Raw genomic sequence first — 18,368 nt, forward strand, 5'->3', positions numbered from 1 at the left:
AAGTTTACGTGTTGGTTTGTTTACGAAGACCACTGTCAAAATGGCGGAAATTGCGTAAGAAGGGACCAGACCTCAACCACCGTAATAAAAAATTAAACACTGTATTTATGACAAGTTTTCTACTTATTCTGTGCTATTTGTAACAAATGAAACAACAAAAATTATTTTCTAAATTAACAATTTGTTCATAATCGACAAAAATAAAAGTAAACTATTTCGTGAGTACACACCGGAAATCATTGATTAACACGCGTTCTAACGCGACGGGAAGTGAACCAAAATTGAAAAAAAATCACATTTTCGTTACTAAGGCCAAGAACATGTGCAATTGCTATTTTAGATGTTTTGCTATCATTTTAATATCATTATATGTCTTTAGATTATTTCTAGCTTTTCATTTAATGTTGTTTATTTTGGTAAACGTAAGTGTTTCCAGATTCAAAATCCACATTTGCTTGAGGGATTTTGGTGAAGAAATCTAATGATTCAAACGTAATCAAATTTAACAACTTGGTAACCGGGAATATATAGACTATTCTAATACATTTCCAGAATGACCAATCTTCAACTCTTTCAAATGTGCATAAAGTTATGTTAGGCATACAGTCGGACATATCATATGTATTTATACGTAATTTATATTCTGCAACGTTATGTGTATTCAAATCAGGGGTGTACAATTCTGAAAATTTTGCACTAGCCCAAGGGCTAGTAGCATCAATTTTTCACTAGCCCTGATCAGAAGTCTACTAGCCCTATTTTTTGTTAGTTTTTATATGTGCATTTTACTCGATCTGGATTTTTTACAAACCTGTACAGAACAAGTACATGTCTAACAGTGTGTTAAATACCATTCTGCTAATAAAGATATCGCACAGATTGTTTCACAGGTACCAGGTATTCATTTAGTAAAAACATTCTTGATTCAATATTGACAAGGCAACAATGCCATCACATGCAAAATACTTTAGATTTAAAATTATGGTTCTTATTTCACTCAGATATTTCCTTTAAAACTATCAGTAGAAAGAAAACATAATCCGTATATATCTAATAAAGTTTAACTTTGATATTAAAAGCTTAGCAGGAAAATGTAAAGTGAACAATCAGTATTTATTACCTACTGTTTTCATTTTATAGGTATGATGAATTTAGTAAATAGTACAGTTCATGAAAATTCTGTAAAAAAATCTTTAATTGAAACTACTGTTTTACTGAACACTTACCTATTTTCCCTAATTTTCTGAGCATTGAAAAAAACCTTTATCTAGTAACATTTGCATGATACATTCGTATTTGAATCAAATAATGCCAATTTCATATAGATTTATTCCAAGAACTACACAAAATCAATTTTACAATTTACTATGAAATATTTTGTAAATGATTATTAATTAGTACTGCTGATTTTCATTTACAAGTTTTCAATATATCATAAAAATATGCGAAAGATAGATGAAAATATGCAAAAATATTGTACCTATAATTATGAAACCATTATTAAAGTTATTTTGAAAAACATTCAGTGGGTTAATTTGTGTCAACTGTGTTAACTAAGCATACCTATGTATCTGCAAGTGTACATGACAACATTTTACCGTGTATTTTAATCACTTCAAAATGATTCGCTATCCATCTCACAGCAGTAGTACTTTCTGAATCCAACCCTCATATACTCAAATTTATAACACTAAAATGATAATGATGCTAGATAATAAAACTGTCACTTCATAATTGATTCTTATCTAGAGTCAAGAAATCTAGATTTTCCCGTTCCCTGTCTGTCAGCAACATCGGCAAACACATGGCCATCTGGGTCACTCAAGCGCTTAACTTTCATCAATTACATAACAAAACGTTTATATGCACCTAGATGAAGAATGTTATTTACGTTTGGGAACCACCTGTGGTATGCATCGATATCGTTTGCTTCAGTTTTGACGACACATTTACTGCTAGTAGAATTCTAATTGGCAATAAAAAGCTAAACTGCTGATTTACAACTGAAATTTCAATGTGAATATAGGATTTTAACAGAAATTTTCACTAGCCCACGGGCTAGTAATGATCGTGAAGCCACTAGCCCTGACCTGAAATTCACTAGCCCCGGACGTCGGGCTAGTGGAATTGTACACCCCTGCAAATGTTTTTTTTTTCTGACTGTACAAAAATGTAAGTCAGATTATTTTTGCATACTTGAGCATGCAAGCATGCACGGGCGCTACGCCACTGACAAGATAATATCACGTCATTGGAATACCATAGAAATTTTGTATGGAGGATAATTAAGCAGATTATATTGTTTATTTACTAGTTTTTAATAATAACATGACCAGAAAAAAAACTTATTATCTCAACCAGGCCATAATAGATAAATAATTGCCATACACGCTACGCATTGTGATACTATGAAAATCTTCAGAGAGGCAAGGAGAATGACGAAGATGAGGATGACGACGAGAAGAAGGACGAAAAACAGGAGGAAGTGTTAACAGTTAACTGTTATATAGTCTTACCAATAATTTTATTGGAGGCTGTTTCTGCTACCACGAATTCACGCTTATCAGTTTTTAATGCATTTGCAAAATACGCCTTCTCCATTACCCACTTTTGTTTATCCAGAAGTTTGTATACATCCTCTACGTCTCTGTTCTCCATACTTCTTACGGAAAATGGTGTACCGGATAACGTCGATAACCTGGAAATCGGACATTTGTCTCTAGGTAAGGTAAAGCTCTTCCTAAACTTCAGAAAGTTCAAAGTTCAAATGACTATGATAATAGCGTATTGTTTTATGGTGGAATGAACTACATTATAATTAGATATCGAAATTATTTGATTTGTATAACTTTCCACGTCGTAAGCATGTATTATCCTACCTCGTTTCTAGAAATGAACATTGGCCACCAGTCTCAAGAATATTAAAACTATCATTGACTTTTTTTTTTTTTTTTTTTTTTTTTTTTTACTTATTTTGTTTTTCAAATTAGGGAGAAATAATCTAGTATTAGACATCTGCTGAGAAAGTCTTATCAACAACTTAGGGTCTGGTGGTAAGTCTACATGGCCAGAAACTTTATGTATATATTTTATAGAACATTACAAGATTTCTTTCTGTGTAATAATAAACAAAAACAAAAATACTATAAAATTCCTATATCCGCATGGCCGCTGTTTTATCATCGTAGTTTTAAATTATAATTATCAGGTAAAACAATGGCCTATTGTGGGGTTGCTACAAAATAAATCTATGTAATGGAATATAAACGACAATGACACTTGGCTGTTTTACCACCAGCATACATAAGCAATAAAAAAACGTGTTTTTGAATATTCGATGATAGTTGATTTTGGTCGATTGGAACGCACCTTTCCATGTGACACAGATATGGATTTGGGGTTCCGGCAGAAAATTTAACTCACTTGAAACCAATCTCAATATTTTATCCCGAAATGAACACGTAAAGCGACAGAAACTTGTTTTGTTGGTATTTTAATGTACTTTGTTATCAAGACAATTTATCCTTTTTTGTTCATATAATATGTTTAGCTTGATTAGTTTTATGTCCTATTAATTAAGGACGCACCAAGTTAATATGGTGGGGGGGGGGGCTTTTGGTAATACGTCAGAACATGTTACCTTCTCTGCCACTCCATGCCCCCTAATGACTATTTTATGAGGGATAGAAGAAAAACACTATTATTTCTATTGTATTTATCCTTTCAGATTTCTGTTTTGTCTTTCTTATGTAAAGTACCTGACCAGAATGCATCTATGCAATATGGACATTCCACGAACAAATAAGATATAATAATTAACAATAGTCCAATGATGGTATTCCTTATCTAAAAAAACTCTAATTTACAGATATACCTAGGTTAAGGGACTCTATCTGTCAGAACAGTAACACTTAATCAAGTAATTACCAGCATTAAACGCAGACACTGAAAGGTTATTTAATTAAATTAAATAAATTTACACTACTTAGAGAAACAATAAATAGTGTGCTATTTAAGGTGTAACCTACCTAGCGACAGACCGACTCGTCCTAATTAGGTTCCGAAGCTTGGATAAAACCGGCATATTTAAGCTGGCTGAGTGTGCATTCATACGACTATAACTGTTTGTATTGGGTACGTCTGTATTTATACAGAAAGCAAACTATTATGGAAATTCTTACTCTTACTTTTGAACTCTAAATATAAATATGTGTCTCTGGTGGGTTAAATCCTTGGTTGATCCATATCACCTTGACCTAGATATTATAGTAACTCCTTTACACGTAATTTAATGCTATGCAAATACGCTCTGCCTGACCTCCTCCCCTTTACTTATACAATTATCTATAATGCAAGTTAACAATACACCTAGTTTGAGCGACCTAATACATAATACTGATGTGTTTTGATATAATATATAAGCAATATTTATTTATTACATGTATAAGTTTAATAAGTTATATTGCATCGCCTGTCATTCAATATTTCCGCATTATTACGAAATCATTTCTTGTCATTTACATAATGTAATTAATTCTTTATCGATATGTTGTAGAATTTATGACTTTTAATAACATATTTGAAATGTATTTGTCTGATTGTTTTCTTTGTGATATAATATGAAATTACCGTTAGTAAAATAAAGCTGAACGAGATATCTCGTATTTCCACATAACATATTTGTCTGTCTTTGCGAGTAGTTAATGATTGTGGCGTCATGTGTGTGCGAGCGTAAGGTCATATGTTTAAAAAACCGACGTGATTTACGTCCCCCAAAATACTGACATCACAATGGATACCTTCCCCAAGGGAGGTAACTCTGTAATATTAAAAAACGGAATATCTAATAGAAAATAATTAACTTTTTTTCGAAGAACAAAGGAATATGTTCTGTTTGCATCATTTCAAATCATCAAACACTACGATAGAAGGAAATGTTTGTTGATCAATGAGGCATATATATAGGATCTAAAAGTTTACGAAACGTGTCCAAGAAGTTATTGGTTATTGCTAAAGCCATGGTAAGCAAAAAAAAAAAAAAAAAAAAAAAAAAAAAAATCCAGAAGAATTTCATTAAGTCTCATATGAAATGAACAAAAATGATATGATTGTTACATAACTACAATCTACATTTTGAGGTATCTCAAAATAATTTACATAAATCCATCGGGGCCGCCGTTTTATCCCGACATCCTCGAAATTTGATGAATCATTGTGTACTGTACTAATGTCACATTACAATTAATTTTCAGGTTCCAGGTTATTTACACTAGTGACATATGAAACATATTACATAGACGAAGTCACTAGTTATCACGACGATTATGTGATAAAAAAATAATACCGGTCGGCGGTATGACAATTACAATCGAGCAAACGTCTATCAAAACCATTTTATTTTATTATTATTATATTAATTTTACCGTCGAGAAAGGAAATATGACTTAATAAAAAAAATACGCCTTGTACTAAATCTGTGACAAATTCGTTAGTTTACATGTACTCAGACACATGGTATTATATCACCTAAAAAAATCAGTGTTTGTGGAAACGACTCACGGTTTTACATAAGTATCGCTTTTCAGTCTTTATCCGGATTCTATTACACAGCTACGGAGTTTTTGTACTAGTTTAAAATGGAGTGGCCTTCTTCTTTACATTCCACTAAATTGAGGATGACCTAGATAAACATCGTTGTAACTCACGTTTACAAAAATAGAGTATGAGTCCATTTACACACTTAGAAGTGGGCCAACGGCTCTCAAAACACGAATACACTCAAGCGAAGGTACAAAACCAATATCATATGTAATGTTGATATCAATTAAAAAAGTAAAATTGTCTACTTGAATCTTTTCAAAAGTCATATATAATTAAGTAGTTTCATCTGAAAGACGATATGATAAAACCATGATATACCTTACTAAAAATAATGTTTCATCTTAAAAGTATGCAAAAATAATATGCTTAACTAATACCCTTAAAAGTTAGCCAAGGGAGATTACTTATAATCTGTAGGACCCGCTGACCTCAGTGAAGATAAAGAAGGAGTTTTCAATCTCAATGTAAAACATATTCATGCCTAAATGACTAAAACGAAAATGACTTACTTAGTTTGACATATCTATATTGACACCATCCTGTCGTCTGATAACAGTCATTAGACTGGTCTGCACAATTTTGAAAGATTTTATTAAATCGAAAAGATTCAATTTTGGAATGGGCAGCAGGCAAAGCCTATATAAACTCTTTCCACAAAGTACAGTTAAATAGCGAACTGGGAGTGGTAACTAGAATGTGTGTGCGCATATAACAGTTTATATAATTTGCATTAAAATACGCTGTACAACGTGCGAAATTTAATCTAATACGGCACGTATAGCAACCAGTTTAGCTCTAAGCATTAGTCACCAAAACATAATCTTATATATTAGGTGTTTTCCATATCTAAATATATTTTCATTACTCATGCAGTGTTGTGATGTTTTTGACCTATTTTTTTAATCTTACTCATACTCATTTTCGCTGGCAAACATAACCAAACGAAATTATAATGATATAAATCCTTGAAAATTATCAATTATGATATTGCACTGTGGAGTTTTGTTGAACCTACAAACAGTATGTATTAAATATACACTATGTAGGCTTGTCAGTAAACAAGTGAAAACATAGAGAAAATAAATACAACCATTGTAAAACTAATTTAAAAATCAACATACGTGAACTAAAATTGTCTTTAAGTAAAACACCATAATACTGTTGTGGAAATGTTTAAAAAAAATTAAAGTATTTTGCTTCATTTACAAAAGTTACTTACTTTACATCATAACCGCCATTTAGAATTTGAGCTTGTAATTTTTCTTAAAGATAAAGATATTAAAAATAATTAATTGCATCCCGAAAACAAAACCGTGGAACTATGGAATGAAGAACTGATACTGCATGTACAAAATCAAAACAAATGATTTTATAATTATTTTGTGTATATAGGAAATACATACACGATTAAATATCAGTTATAGTTAAATTGACGAGTATCATCTATACTCTGTCGACGGTGGAGAAGAATTCTGAAAAACGCATTGCTTATAAAACAAAAGTATCTATTAGAAGTTATGTATGTTTAGATATATATATATAGTAGATTGTTTATGTTTATATAACATTGACTGGCATATGAATCGAAATCCATTTTGTCACCTAACATGAGTCGCGTTTGATTCAATTAAACGGAATACCGATATGAACTCCTTTATTTCCAAATAACGCGTGCTGTTTATACATGTATTTGGTAGATAATGAAATCGCATTATTTGTAACATATTATCAACAGTTTAAAGCTCTTAAATGGTACCAACGTGTTTATTCTACATTTAGACAGGGGATTTCCGTTGTTTTCAGCAGAGGAGATACCTTCTATAAATAGCTGCGATGGTGTGATGGCGATGATCACATCACGGCCCAGGTTTGATAAATCCCAAATGATGACTCAAATTATTATCCCCAGATCTTCCTTTAACGTTTCCTTACGCTTGACCTACTAGAGAAATATCTTACCGATTTATATAGCACATATTTTGAACGCTGGCCATGGAATAACGCTGGCACTAGATAAGAAATGTTCACCAATGTTATCCCTACTTTTTCGGAATTTGATTGCCACAAAAGTAATTTTTATTGGGGAATAATAAATACGTATTTAATTTTATTAAAAAAAACTGAACGCAAAATGAAAAACAAAAAATTTAAAAAGAGCATCATGCAATCATGATGATTGCTAATTACTCAGTGGACTTGAAAAATAAAGTGCCTGTTTACATAAGCCAATTTATTGTCCAAATAATATCATGCATTCAGGTGTTCTGTTGTATCATTGGTATACTAATAAACGAAAGGTCTGTGAATTGACTGTCACGTATTTATTATATACTTTGAATAGTCACCATAACTGGTTTATCAAGTATAAAATATTCACTGGAAAAGGTTATAAAATTCATACATATGGAAAATAATTTTATAAGTCATCAAATGATGTCGTTTTCAGGTTAATAAACAGAAGCTTTTATTTCAAATGTTTTTTATGTTTTATTATAACAATGCACAGCTTATTTGTATGTTTGAGTAAAATAATATTTTTAATAATATTCAATTGTGAGGATGCGATTATTGTTTTTTAATAAATATATGTAATAAGTTTAATTAATTTTGATGAGAGTACGAAGTGTATCAAACTGTCGGTGGCAGATGATTAATTTCAGTATATGTCGCTGGCTGGTTATCATGAACACCTACAGACAACTCCCGGTAATTTGAAAAATAATTTGGCCTTTTTTTGAAAAATGATTAATCATATATTTGTTTGTGTACATGGTAACCAGGTCCATGACCTATACATAGAGAGAGAGAGGGGGGATTTTCGCTAGAGAGGCACGTCAATAAATAGATTCATAAGTGGTTTGATGACGCATGCTGTCAGACAGTAATACATGTCCGAGGATTGATCTAGAATATTTACATGCGTAGGTGAAATCAGTTTATAAACAACTGATCGTCTAAATATAGCGCATCCGGGAATCCCGGATATGTCGATTAATATTCTTAACATTAAATACATCTCATAAAAAGCAACGAAAGCGCATATTTGTTTTATTTATTTTTTCATTTGTAACATTACATATACATAATTATATGAAAAAAATCAGATATTTGGCACCGATTATTTTTATCTTTGAAGTATCTTTTTTTTCGAAAACGTCGACATGAAATTGTTACTTAATCGATTATCACATTGTTGTATGTTTTGAAACATTATCAAGACTTTATATGTTAATATACATGTAAACTATACTTAGTTTGAGGATACACACAAAACATATTTTGTACAATGTAAAACCTTGTTCAACACCAGATATGGTAGAACCTGTCTAATCGATCACCTCTTTACAATGACCATCTGCTTTATAAAACTAACTTCTTTGAAGTCCCAAAATGTTATAAACTGTGTAGAATATTATTTGCACTGTTGTTGTAGTTTGTATATAGAGCAAATTGAGTTGCCTCCCTTGTATATGCACATAATAAGTTAAAATACTCTCTTTGACATAATATTCAGATGCAAAACAAAAACAAATTTCTTGTACCTGTATTTTTGGAAGGGAACTACAAATGTATTTACATGAACAGTCCGACAATATATGATGATTTATGACACATTTATCATGACCGACTTTCAGGAGCCCTACAACTGTTGATTAAATCATCTTTTCTTGCCATATTATATATAGCACATGCCACATTATATATACCACATGCCATATTATATATACCACATGCCATATTAAATATACCACATGCCATATTATATATACCACATGCCCAATACAAAATCTTACTAACACCGTGAAATAACTTTGAGATGTTTAATTATATTTCATTTTTGATAGATTTTATATTTTGAAGTTATTTGCGCCGTAATTTTTGTACTCGCGAATTAAAAAGAGCTTTAAAGATGCTCCACCGCTGACAAATGGTATATTTTTTCACTATCAAAAACAGAACCAGACAAAATAGCATTTTTCTTCAGTTACAAAAGTTACTTACTTTACACCATTACCACCATTGAAAAGTTTGAGCTTCTAATTTTACTTCAAGCTAAAAATATGAAAAACAATTAATTGCATCCCGAAAAAATTCCATGGCACTATATTCTATATGGAATGAAGTACTGCTTGCGCATGTACCAAAGGCGAAACAAATTATTTTGTGTTATTTTTTGTCTTAATAAGGCATATATATACACGATTTAACACCAATTATTGTTCAAATGATGAATATCCTTTATACTCTATAGGCGGTGGAGCATCTTTAAATATTTTATTCAATACAAACAATATTAACATTTTGGGAATGCAAGATTAAGTATGCATTGGATTTAATTTTACAAGTTAAAGCATGCGTACACGTGCTGTACTGTCGAAATTAATTATATTTACATCTACAGTGCGGTGACATTATTCATTATTACATACTGTCAGACCACGACCCAAGTTGTCGTCTACATTTTCAATTCACATTTCTGCAGTGTTATTAGTAATTGTAAAGTGATTTGTGCCGGTTTATTTCCACCTTAACTACATAAGACATATAAAAACAAGAATTTAACAGTACATATATTATGTGTTGTAGCAAATGTTTATAAGGCACCATACATGTCTATTGCTCCATTTGAATGATTTGTATAGCTTGACACCTTAAACCACGTGCTTTTCAAAAGTTAAACTGAAAAATATTTACATGTCAAAAGTTTCGCCTAGTTATGGCAAATGTAACTTAAACCTGTAATCATAACGATAGAGGTTTTACATTATGATTAAATTTGATTTGCTTCTTAGTGTAGGCATAGAATTCGCATACTCCGCCGAGGTACTAGTCCTCATTGATTGTTACTCTTTCTCAAAGGTTGGGGTCCGGTTCTGGGTTGGCTGTAACATTACAGTTCTAAACAATACGGGTAATGATGCTGAAAAAGGACACTAGGCACAGTACGTATATATTTTATCTACAGCAACTAGTACTTGGTTGGGCACCTTATCTTGCTGCGATGGTAACCATTCTAAATATCCAAAAATTGTGAAAATGTGGAATTCTAGTTAATTTGTCCATTTTTTGCTAAGTATTTATATATAGAGAGCATCCTTGAAAAAACCCTTTATTTCTCCTAAAGATGTGTCTGAGGTACCTACATATTCTGAATATATGTTAGTTCAAGATTTCGCTCTATTGTTTCTCAGACAAAAACTATCAAAATATAGACAAAAACAAAATACAAAATTCGCAAATGCAGTTAATCTATTGATGTTTCGAATGGGTACAACGACAACTTGAAACTGTGAGTGTATAAATATAAACGATAATCAACTGCTATGGAATTGATCATGAAAGACTTCACATGATTTTTCCATTGCGAAACATGCATAGTTATAAATGATACATCACCACAGCAATTTAAACTTTTATATATTTTGTTGTTTAATGCATAATAGTCAGAATACTGTACATATTGTTTAAAAAACAACGATCCGCATACTCACATATATATTTTGGTAAGTACTTATGTAAAGCCAACTACCGTAGCTATGAACAAAACAATTTAAATCTCTATTACAAAGATAAAAAAGTACTTTGGAATATTTATGTACAATCGTCGAAATAAAATAGACATATGCTTGTACCAAACCGAAGGATACCTTTCTAAGTCACTTTCTGTAATGATATTCATATTATACATTATGTGCTCCAGACCTATTATTAACAGCAATAACTGATGCCTGATTTTATATGGAGCAAAGGAGAAAAAAAATTATCATAAAACTAGTATCTTGTTGGTGGTCCCTCATTTGTACGGGCGAGATGATCTGTTTGGGACACGGCAGACGCGGTCCACTTTTTACAGTGATGTCGTTCTTCGCGGTGAAATGCACTCTGCCAGTTTGTCCCAGAACACCACCTTGCCGTGAATATCATCATCAGGGTACTCTATAAAGCAATCATTTTCTGTGTGATCCAAAATCATGAACGGTAAGTCTCTGACAGGTATTTTCTCATAAAATATCAGTAACAGGACCGTGTTTCCATCCCTCGCGTATATACTCTCCATCCGAGCCATATTAAATTCATATATACACCAATAAGAGTTAAGATAATTTCGTGAAAGCACAACCACAGTTTTCCTACTCTGGTTAATAGCATTTGTAATATTCTGTGCTATTTCCATGCCAGGAATGAAATCTCGCTGGTGAAGACAAAGCCGCAGTCCTCGTTCGTCTTCCAAATTGCTGAGTATTTCGTTCTTGACGAAACCCAAATCGTCTGAGCTATATGATATAAACGCATCGTACTTGAAATCATCTTCGTCCTCGGCATTGATAACAGGCGCGTAACCTTTGTATCGTGTCTTTGCCATGTAAAATAAATATCGCAATTTCCATCTGTATCGGTATACGATACCGGAAATGGTGAAAGATAACACTAATAATATTAGTGATGCAAACACCGCAATGATCCCGATATAACTGTCACATGACTTCGCTAATTCGATCATGGTTACGTCTAAGTTTGAAAAAGACGCACTTGTCCCATTGGGGAACACACATTCGTATGTATAGAAATTAATGAAAATATCTCTATTTTTAGACATCCATTTAATGAATTCTAGCTCTGCACATGAACAATCCATATGATTTCCTTGCAAATTAATTGTTATATTATTTTTCCTTAATTCGTCAATCTGTTTTCGCTGGTCAGGACCTATTGATCTGATTTGATTGTGTGTTAGGTCGAGGTATTGCAAGTATTTCATTTCTGACAGGTCCAGACTGAACTCACCAAGTGCATTGTTGCTCAGATTTAAAATCTGCAGTTTGTATTGATGTTTTAGAAGAAGAGACGGTAATACATATATGTGATTTGTAGATAGATCGAGCCTTTCTAAATTTGTAAAACTTCTGAAGATATTTCCATTTTTATCTTTATTAAGAACCAATCCTAGAAGATTATTTTGAATTAACAATGTTTTGACATAATTATCGATTAAGAAATTTTCTGATATGTAAGTACAATAGTTATGAGATAAGTCGACATAATGAAGTTTCCTTAAATTGCTCATTGGACCTTTCCATGAATGGAAGAGATTATTACTGATATCTAAAACCTCTAAGCTATTTTCCTTAAAGTCTAAAGAACCGATTTCAAAATTCATCGCATTGTTGCTGTAATAGAACTCCTTTAAGGAGTAAGGGACGGTAAACTTTGCTAAAACGCCGCTATTATGATTCACCTTTCGGATAGGATTTCGATTGCAATCGATCAACCCTGCGGAACCACTAAATGTTATTTTAGAAGATGGCGGCGGAGCTCTCCAATCGTTACAATCACTGCGGCCAGTCTCTAAATTGTGCGGACGACCCTGGTGGGTAGCATAGACCACTTCTATATTTGGTAACACGGACATTAATTCTAAATAATAACGTCCGAAAGAGAGATTATTGTCTGAAAAAGATACGAATTTTAGACTTGTTGGAAGTGTTTTAGCTGCCCCTGTTTCAAGCATGGCTATCCGATTACTTTCGATGTAGATATGCGTTACTTTAGTGTAAAAGAGATATGCGAGATCCTCCTTGTGTAACACTGTGCTTGGTCCAAATGTACAATGTAAGCGACTAATATCAATCACTCGAACTGGTGTATATTGAAGGTCATAGGTGATGTTTCCTAGTATCCGAAATGTGAGACATTCGTTAGATGAAATATTAAGTGTATGGAGATTTTTTAAATTACGAAATGTACCAGATTCAATTTTCTGAATATTACAACCGGACACATCCAATTTAGTTATATCAGAGATATTTTGAAAGAAATTGGATGGTATAGTTCTTAAATGACAAACCCCAGTTTGTCCAGATAAATCAAGTGTGTGTAATTTAGTCAACATCCTAAAGTTCTCCACAAATCCGACCAAGTCGACTCCATCTAAAAGGAGCATCTCGAGTTTTTCTAATTTAGAAATGCTTACCGGAAAGTGCAAATTTGAAAGTGTGAATAGCATGTTATGCTGCAGTTTTAGATTCAAATACTTCAAACTTGTTAATCCCTTGAAAACGTTATCAGGATAGATATCTTTCGTATACTGTAAGTGATTACCATGTAGATCCAGATATTCTAATTGTTCCATTCCTACAAAGGGAAATCTGGTGAATGATTGCAATCTGTTGTCCGACAGATCAATATACCTGACCGTCATAGGTATTCCTTCTCCAGAAAAGTCCGTTATTCTGTTCCTCTGCAGGTGAATAATGGTCACATTATCACGGAATGTTGGCACGAGTTCGATATCCAAATTAGAGCAGTCGGCCACAAGATCGTTTTCATTGGCAATGTGGCAGGTACAGAGAGGTTCACTGACACAGAAGGACCTCAGGCTCCAGATCACATGGGACTGTTTTGATGAGGGTTGGCTATCAGGATCCTCGTCACCTTCTTCAAAGGGCTGTGCAGTTATGGCAGGTACACCCAGCCATCCAACGAGGAAGATCATTCCTGCAAACAGGTACCATAAAAATAGTATTCCAAATAAGTAATCATCAAAGCATAATCAATTTGGTACATACATTGTACATTGTATACTCTTCTAGATGGGAAGAAGTGGAATCCAATTAAGAATTGGAGTCACTATTTTTTAATTTCATCGGGTTATGAAAAAAAAATTTGTTTGCAAACAGTATGAATGCGCGTAGCGGATTCTCACAAAAGTTTGCAAACAAAATTTATTTCATATCCGGATAAAATTAAGAAATAGTGACTTCAATGCTACGCGGATTCAAATAGATTGCAAACAAAATTGTTTTCATACCCAGATGAAATTAAAAAATAGTGACTTCAATGCTTCTAATTAATTTTCCAGACTACTTTATAAAATAAAATACATGTACATGTACGATTCTATTGATTTCTTCCAAGGGATTATTTTTTTCCAAATCAATACGCAACGTCAATGTTTCTATTGTGACGTCACGATAACGTCGGGTTTCCGCGCCATTCCCAGATTTTTTTTATCATCGTGGAATACAAAAAAAATTAAATAGGACAATCAGAAAGCCAGAAACAAAGGAAAAATAATTATTTAATTGTATAGTGATTACTAAATGTTTATATATTCTTGTACTATTTGAGGCAGTATACAGAAAATACTTGCTATCTAAACATTATATAATAAGCATTGTAAATGTGTCAAACTAGGGTGTTTAGTATACCTCACTGCATATGTTGGAGATTCATTGCGCTGCCGTTGGGATAAAAACATATTTTATCTGTTAATATTATATGTGTTTACCTAATTATATTTTATGAATATATCAATACCACAATTTGACATGGGCAAAACACAATAGGAGTTATATTGCTTGTAACGAGTATTTTCACTGGCTTAACAATTTTGATATCTTATGCCGTAAACAATAACGCTGCCTCCAATTGGCTGAAACAGTGACGCAGTAATTTTACAGAAAATCACTGAATTGGATATGAGTGTACTCTCATCATTAGAAGCAGTTTATTTAGAATTTTCTATCACATTTCTACAACATCAAAAGAAAACAAATAATAATCAAGTTGATCATTACATAATTTAATACATGTATACTCACCGAAGATCAGTTCAAACTGCGCCATAGTATTTAAGTCAAGTTATAGACAGATCGGACCTACAAACGGAATATATGTGATTTAAAATCAAATTTCACAATATCTCGTTTAATTTTTAATCCCAATTATTACCCATGTAATTGTTAAAACGAGCAAAAGTGATTTTTTGAGTAGTATCTTTAAACAAATCTTAACGAACTAGATATCATTAAATTTATCAAACATTTTGCAAAAGGTTTTAAATCGATATCGATGCGCTATCAGTTAAAAAAACAAACCCATAAGTTATTTATAAATACAACATAAATCGTAAATCATTTCCTCACAAAATAAACAAGTTTGTGACTATTTTGTAATATAGTTTTTAACCCTTTTTATTGATTCAAATTGGTTTTGAGTGATAGCTGGTGACTAGGAAAACCCCAATACAATTACAAAGCATCGAACAGGAAACAAACTTGTGCATGTTTTACTAAGCTTCTTAAGTTACGATTTTGTCCTAACCTTAACATAAGTTAATATAAGCTCAATGTGACATTAAGGTCGTAACTTACTTTGCATGTTACATTACGTATAGAACATGCCATAACATGATGATTTGAAATATGTTGCGTATTTCTTCATTTTCAACATTAAACTGGAAAATGGGAGATACTGTACATTTGTCGTAACCTTAGCATAAGTTAATATAAGCTCAATGTGACATTAAGGTCGTAACTAACTTTGCATGTTACATTACGTATAGAACATGCCGTAACATGATGATTTGAAATATGTTGCGTATTTCTTCATTTTCAACATTAAACTGGAAAATGGGAGATACTGTACATTTATTGCTTCACATCACATTTATACTATTGATAAAAAAAACCACGAGGCTTGGTATTTTAATAAAGATAAGCAGTAATGAAAATCTTAGCTATTTGAATTTATCATTGAAAAAATATTCAAAAAAAATCTACAAAAGAAGGTCGTTCAATCTTGTAACCGGAAATTGCATCATGGCTACTACACATATGTAATACCCCGGATGTTTTGTCAAACTAATTACAACCAGGGCCCGGTTGTTCAAAGCATGATTAGCTTAATCATATGATTAGTGATTAATCATTTCTCATTTACTGCAGAATTTGTGTTTATATATTTACTAAACTCAGCAAGTAAGTAAAGAATAGAGTTCTTAAGATTCTTTTAAAATTTTGTAACATTTGTATAATTAGAAATTATTTTATCTTGATTTGAAAATTGTCGTTAAACTGTGTTAGCCGAATCGTATTTTGAACAACTGAGCCCTGATTACGTGTGGTTAACCGGGCACTGCAAAACGTCCAGAGCTAAATCATGTTTGCAAGGAAAATAATTTATCATAACCGTTATTCACTTCATGTTCAGTAGGTGTCGTTAAAATTTTTTTATAACTTAAGAGCTGTAAAGTTGAAAATATATATCGCAGGAGGTTGTTTTTCTAATTATTTTCTGCTATAATCATACCCTGTATGTTATAAATAGAAACAATTCCTACCTTGAGATACAAACTGTTGATAAGAACGAAGTTAGACACTGTCTTACCTAGACAGCTTATTGAAAATACAAAAAACAAAACAAAACAATAAACAAAACAAAACAACAACAACAACAACAACAAAACAAACAAACAAAAAAACAAATATTAAATTATAAAACGAATACTACTAAAACATAGCTTACCTTTGTGCTGTCAGTTCGACGTAATCGACAGTCGTGAACTTTTAAACTTCCTGGTTGACAAGAAGGTAGCCGAAACACACAATACATATAATGGTGTGTGACATATATACACAGACTTACCGCGGAAGTTATATCTACTAGAGCATGACAGTGAATTCCATTTACAGTATAGGAGATAGCAATATTTAAATTCCACTCAACATTCTCTGATTTCAGGAGAAGTAAATAAAAATGCAAAGCAAATGATACCTTCGATGGTGCGTAAACATAAAGGTCATTGTATTGAAAAGCACCTTTGTCACATAAGAAACCCATTCAGCCATCTATACCTATGGTGAAAATGTTAAAAATTACGTCATACTCAAAACATGACGTCATATGATTGTCTGTTGATGGCATTGTCATATGCGAGTAGGATTTCGATTCTGATATACAGACACAATTTTGAAGCTTTTGCCTATTTTTATTACTAGATATACTATAGATAAAAGCACACTCTCGTGACTACATATTTATTTAATAATCCACTCCCTGAAATGCTAGGTTGATACACCGACTTTCATATTACATTACCATTCACGTGAGAATCTCTTATAACCAAAGATAGTTAGTGTATATAATGATAAAATACCGTAGTGACGGGGGAATATCGAACAAAAAAACAAAAACCCAGCAAATGGTCACTATATATTACTTCATTGAGATTTAAATGGGGAATCTATTCCTGATCACCTTGATCAATGTCATCACCTAAGACAGTGTCACTTAAATATTTGTTACAACCCTATAAACATATGTATTCTCCGGTCAGTTTTACAATATATATATCTCACTGAAGGGAGGTTAGATTTAGGTTTATAGGGGTATAAACCTCAATAGTTCTCGAGACAAATGGTATAAACTGCCAATCAGCTCACCAGTCTCACATAAACCTATATATGATTGTAGTCAATCCTTCATTTTTTATTAAATATAATTTCCTTATATCCTGGACAAAAAAGGAACTTGCGCAAGTCTGCTACGAAGTGTACAGCTGTATATATTTGGATATTAAATGTTTTTCTTTGAAGAAATCAGATACAAAAGAAAATTTGAAAAACAATCGTATTTGAAGCAAGCGGAAGTAACCCCTTCTGATTGACAATCGACTGTGTTTTTTTTTTTTTTACTTTCTATCGTTCACTGCAAATGACTCAATTTAATATTGGTCGATTTAATCAGTCGGGGTTTAGTGGAAAAATAAATATTATTGAAAGTGCCAATATTGTCTCATAGAAATTAAAAATGGCATTTGCTCATGTCTACTAGTTTACACGATTCCGTAGTTAATCTAGGTAACATCACATTTCCCTCAGTGACTAGCTGTTTTCTAAAACTCCAAAATCCTAAATTCCTGCCGTTCCGAATGAAAATTTCAAGTGCGGCCTGAAGAAATCGTATGGAGGCCTAGTTTATATGTG

At 32.3% G+C, this 18,368-nt stretch overlaps 2 protein-coding genes across 2 annotated transcripts in view; both read right to left on the reverse strand.

Moving 5' to 3' along the window:
* Window positions 1-18,368, reverse strand: part of LOC138317395 (small ribosomal subunit protein eS19) — a 332,587-nt gene that overhangs the window by 232,092 nt on the left and 82,127 nt on the right. The gene's annotated exons all lie outside the window — the stretch shown is intronic.
* Window positions 8,634-17,120, reverse strand: LOC138317387 (toll-like receptor 4). Its single transcript, XM_069259012.1, has 3 exons — window positions 16,909-17,120; window positions 15,204-15,260; window positions 8,634-14,097 (listed from the first exon to the last, which is right to left on the reverse strand). Exons 2-3 carry the CDS (start codon window positions 15,226-15,228, stop codon window positions 11,450-11,452), a joined length of 2,673 nt encoding a protein of 890 aa, XP_069115113.1. The 5' UTR covers window positions 15,229-15,260; window positions 16,909-17,120; the 3' UTR covers window positions 8,634-11,449.

The sequence above is a fragment of the Argopecten irradians genome, chromosome 3 (assembly GCF_041381155.1).
Source record: "Argopecten irradians isolate NY chromosome 3, Ai_NY, whole genome shotgun sequence".
Lineage (NCBI taxonomy): Eukaryota > Metazoa > Mollusca > Bivalvia > Pectinida > Pectinidae > Argopecten > Argopecten irradians.

Coding starts and splice junctions, on each gene's coding strand:
- LOC138317387 (XM_069259012.1), bottom strand. CDS start 15,228: ATGGCGCAGTTTGAACTGATCTTCG. Junction 14,098..15,203: donor GCAGTTTGAACTGATCTTCG/GTGAGTATACAT, acceptor ACCTGTTTGCAG/GAATGATCTTCCTCGTTGGA.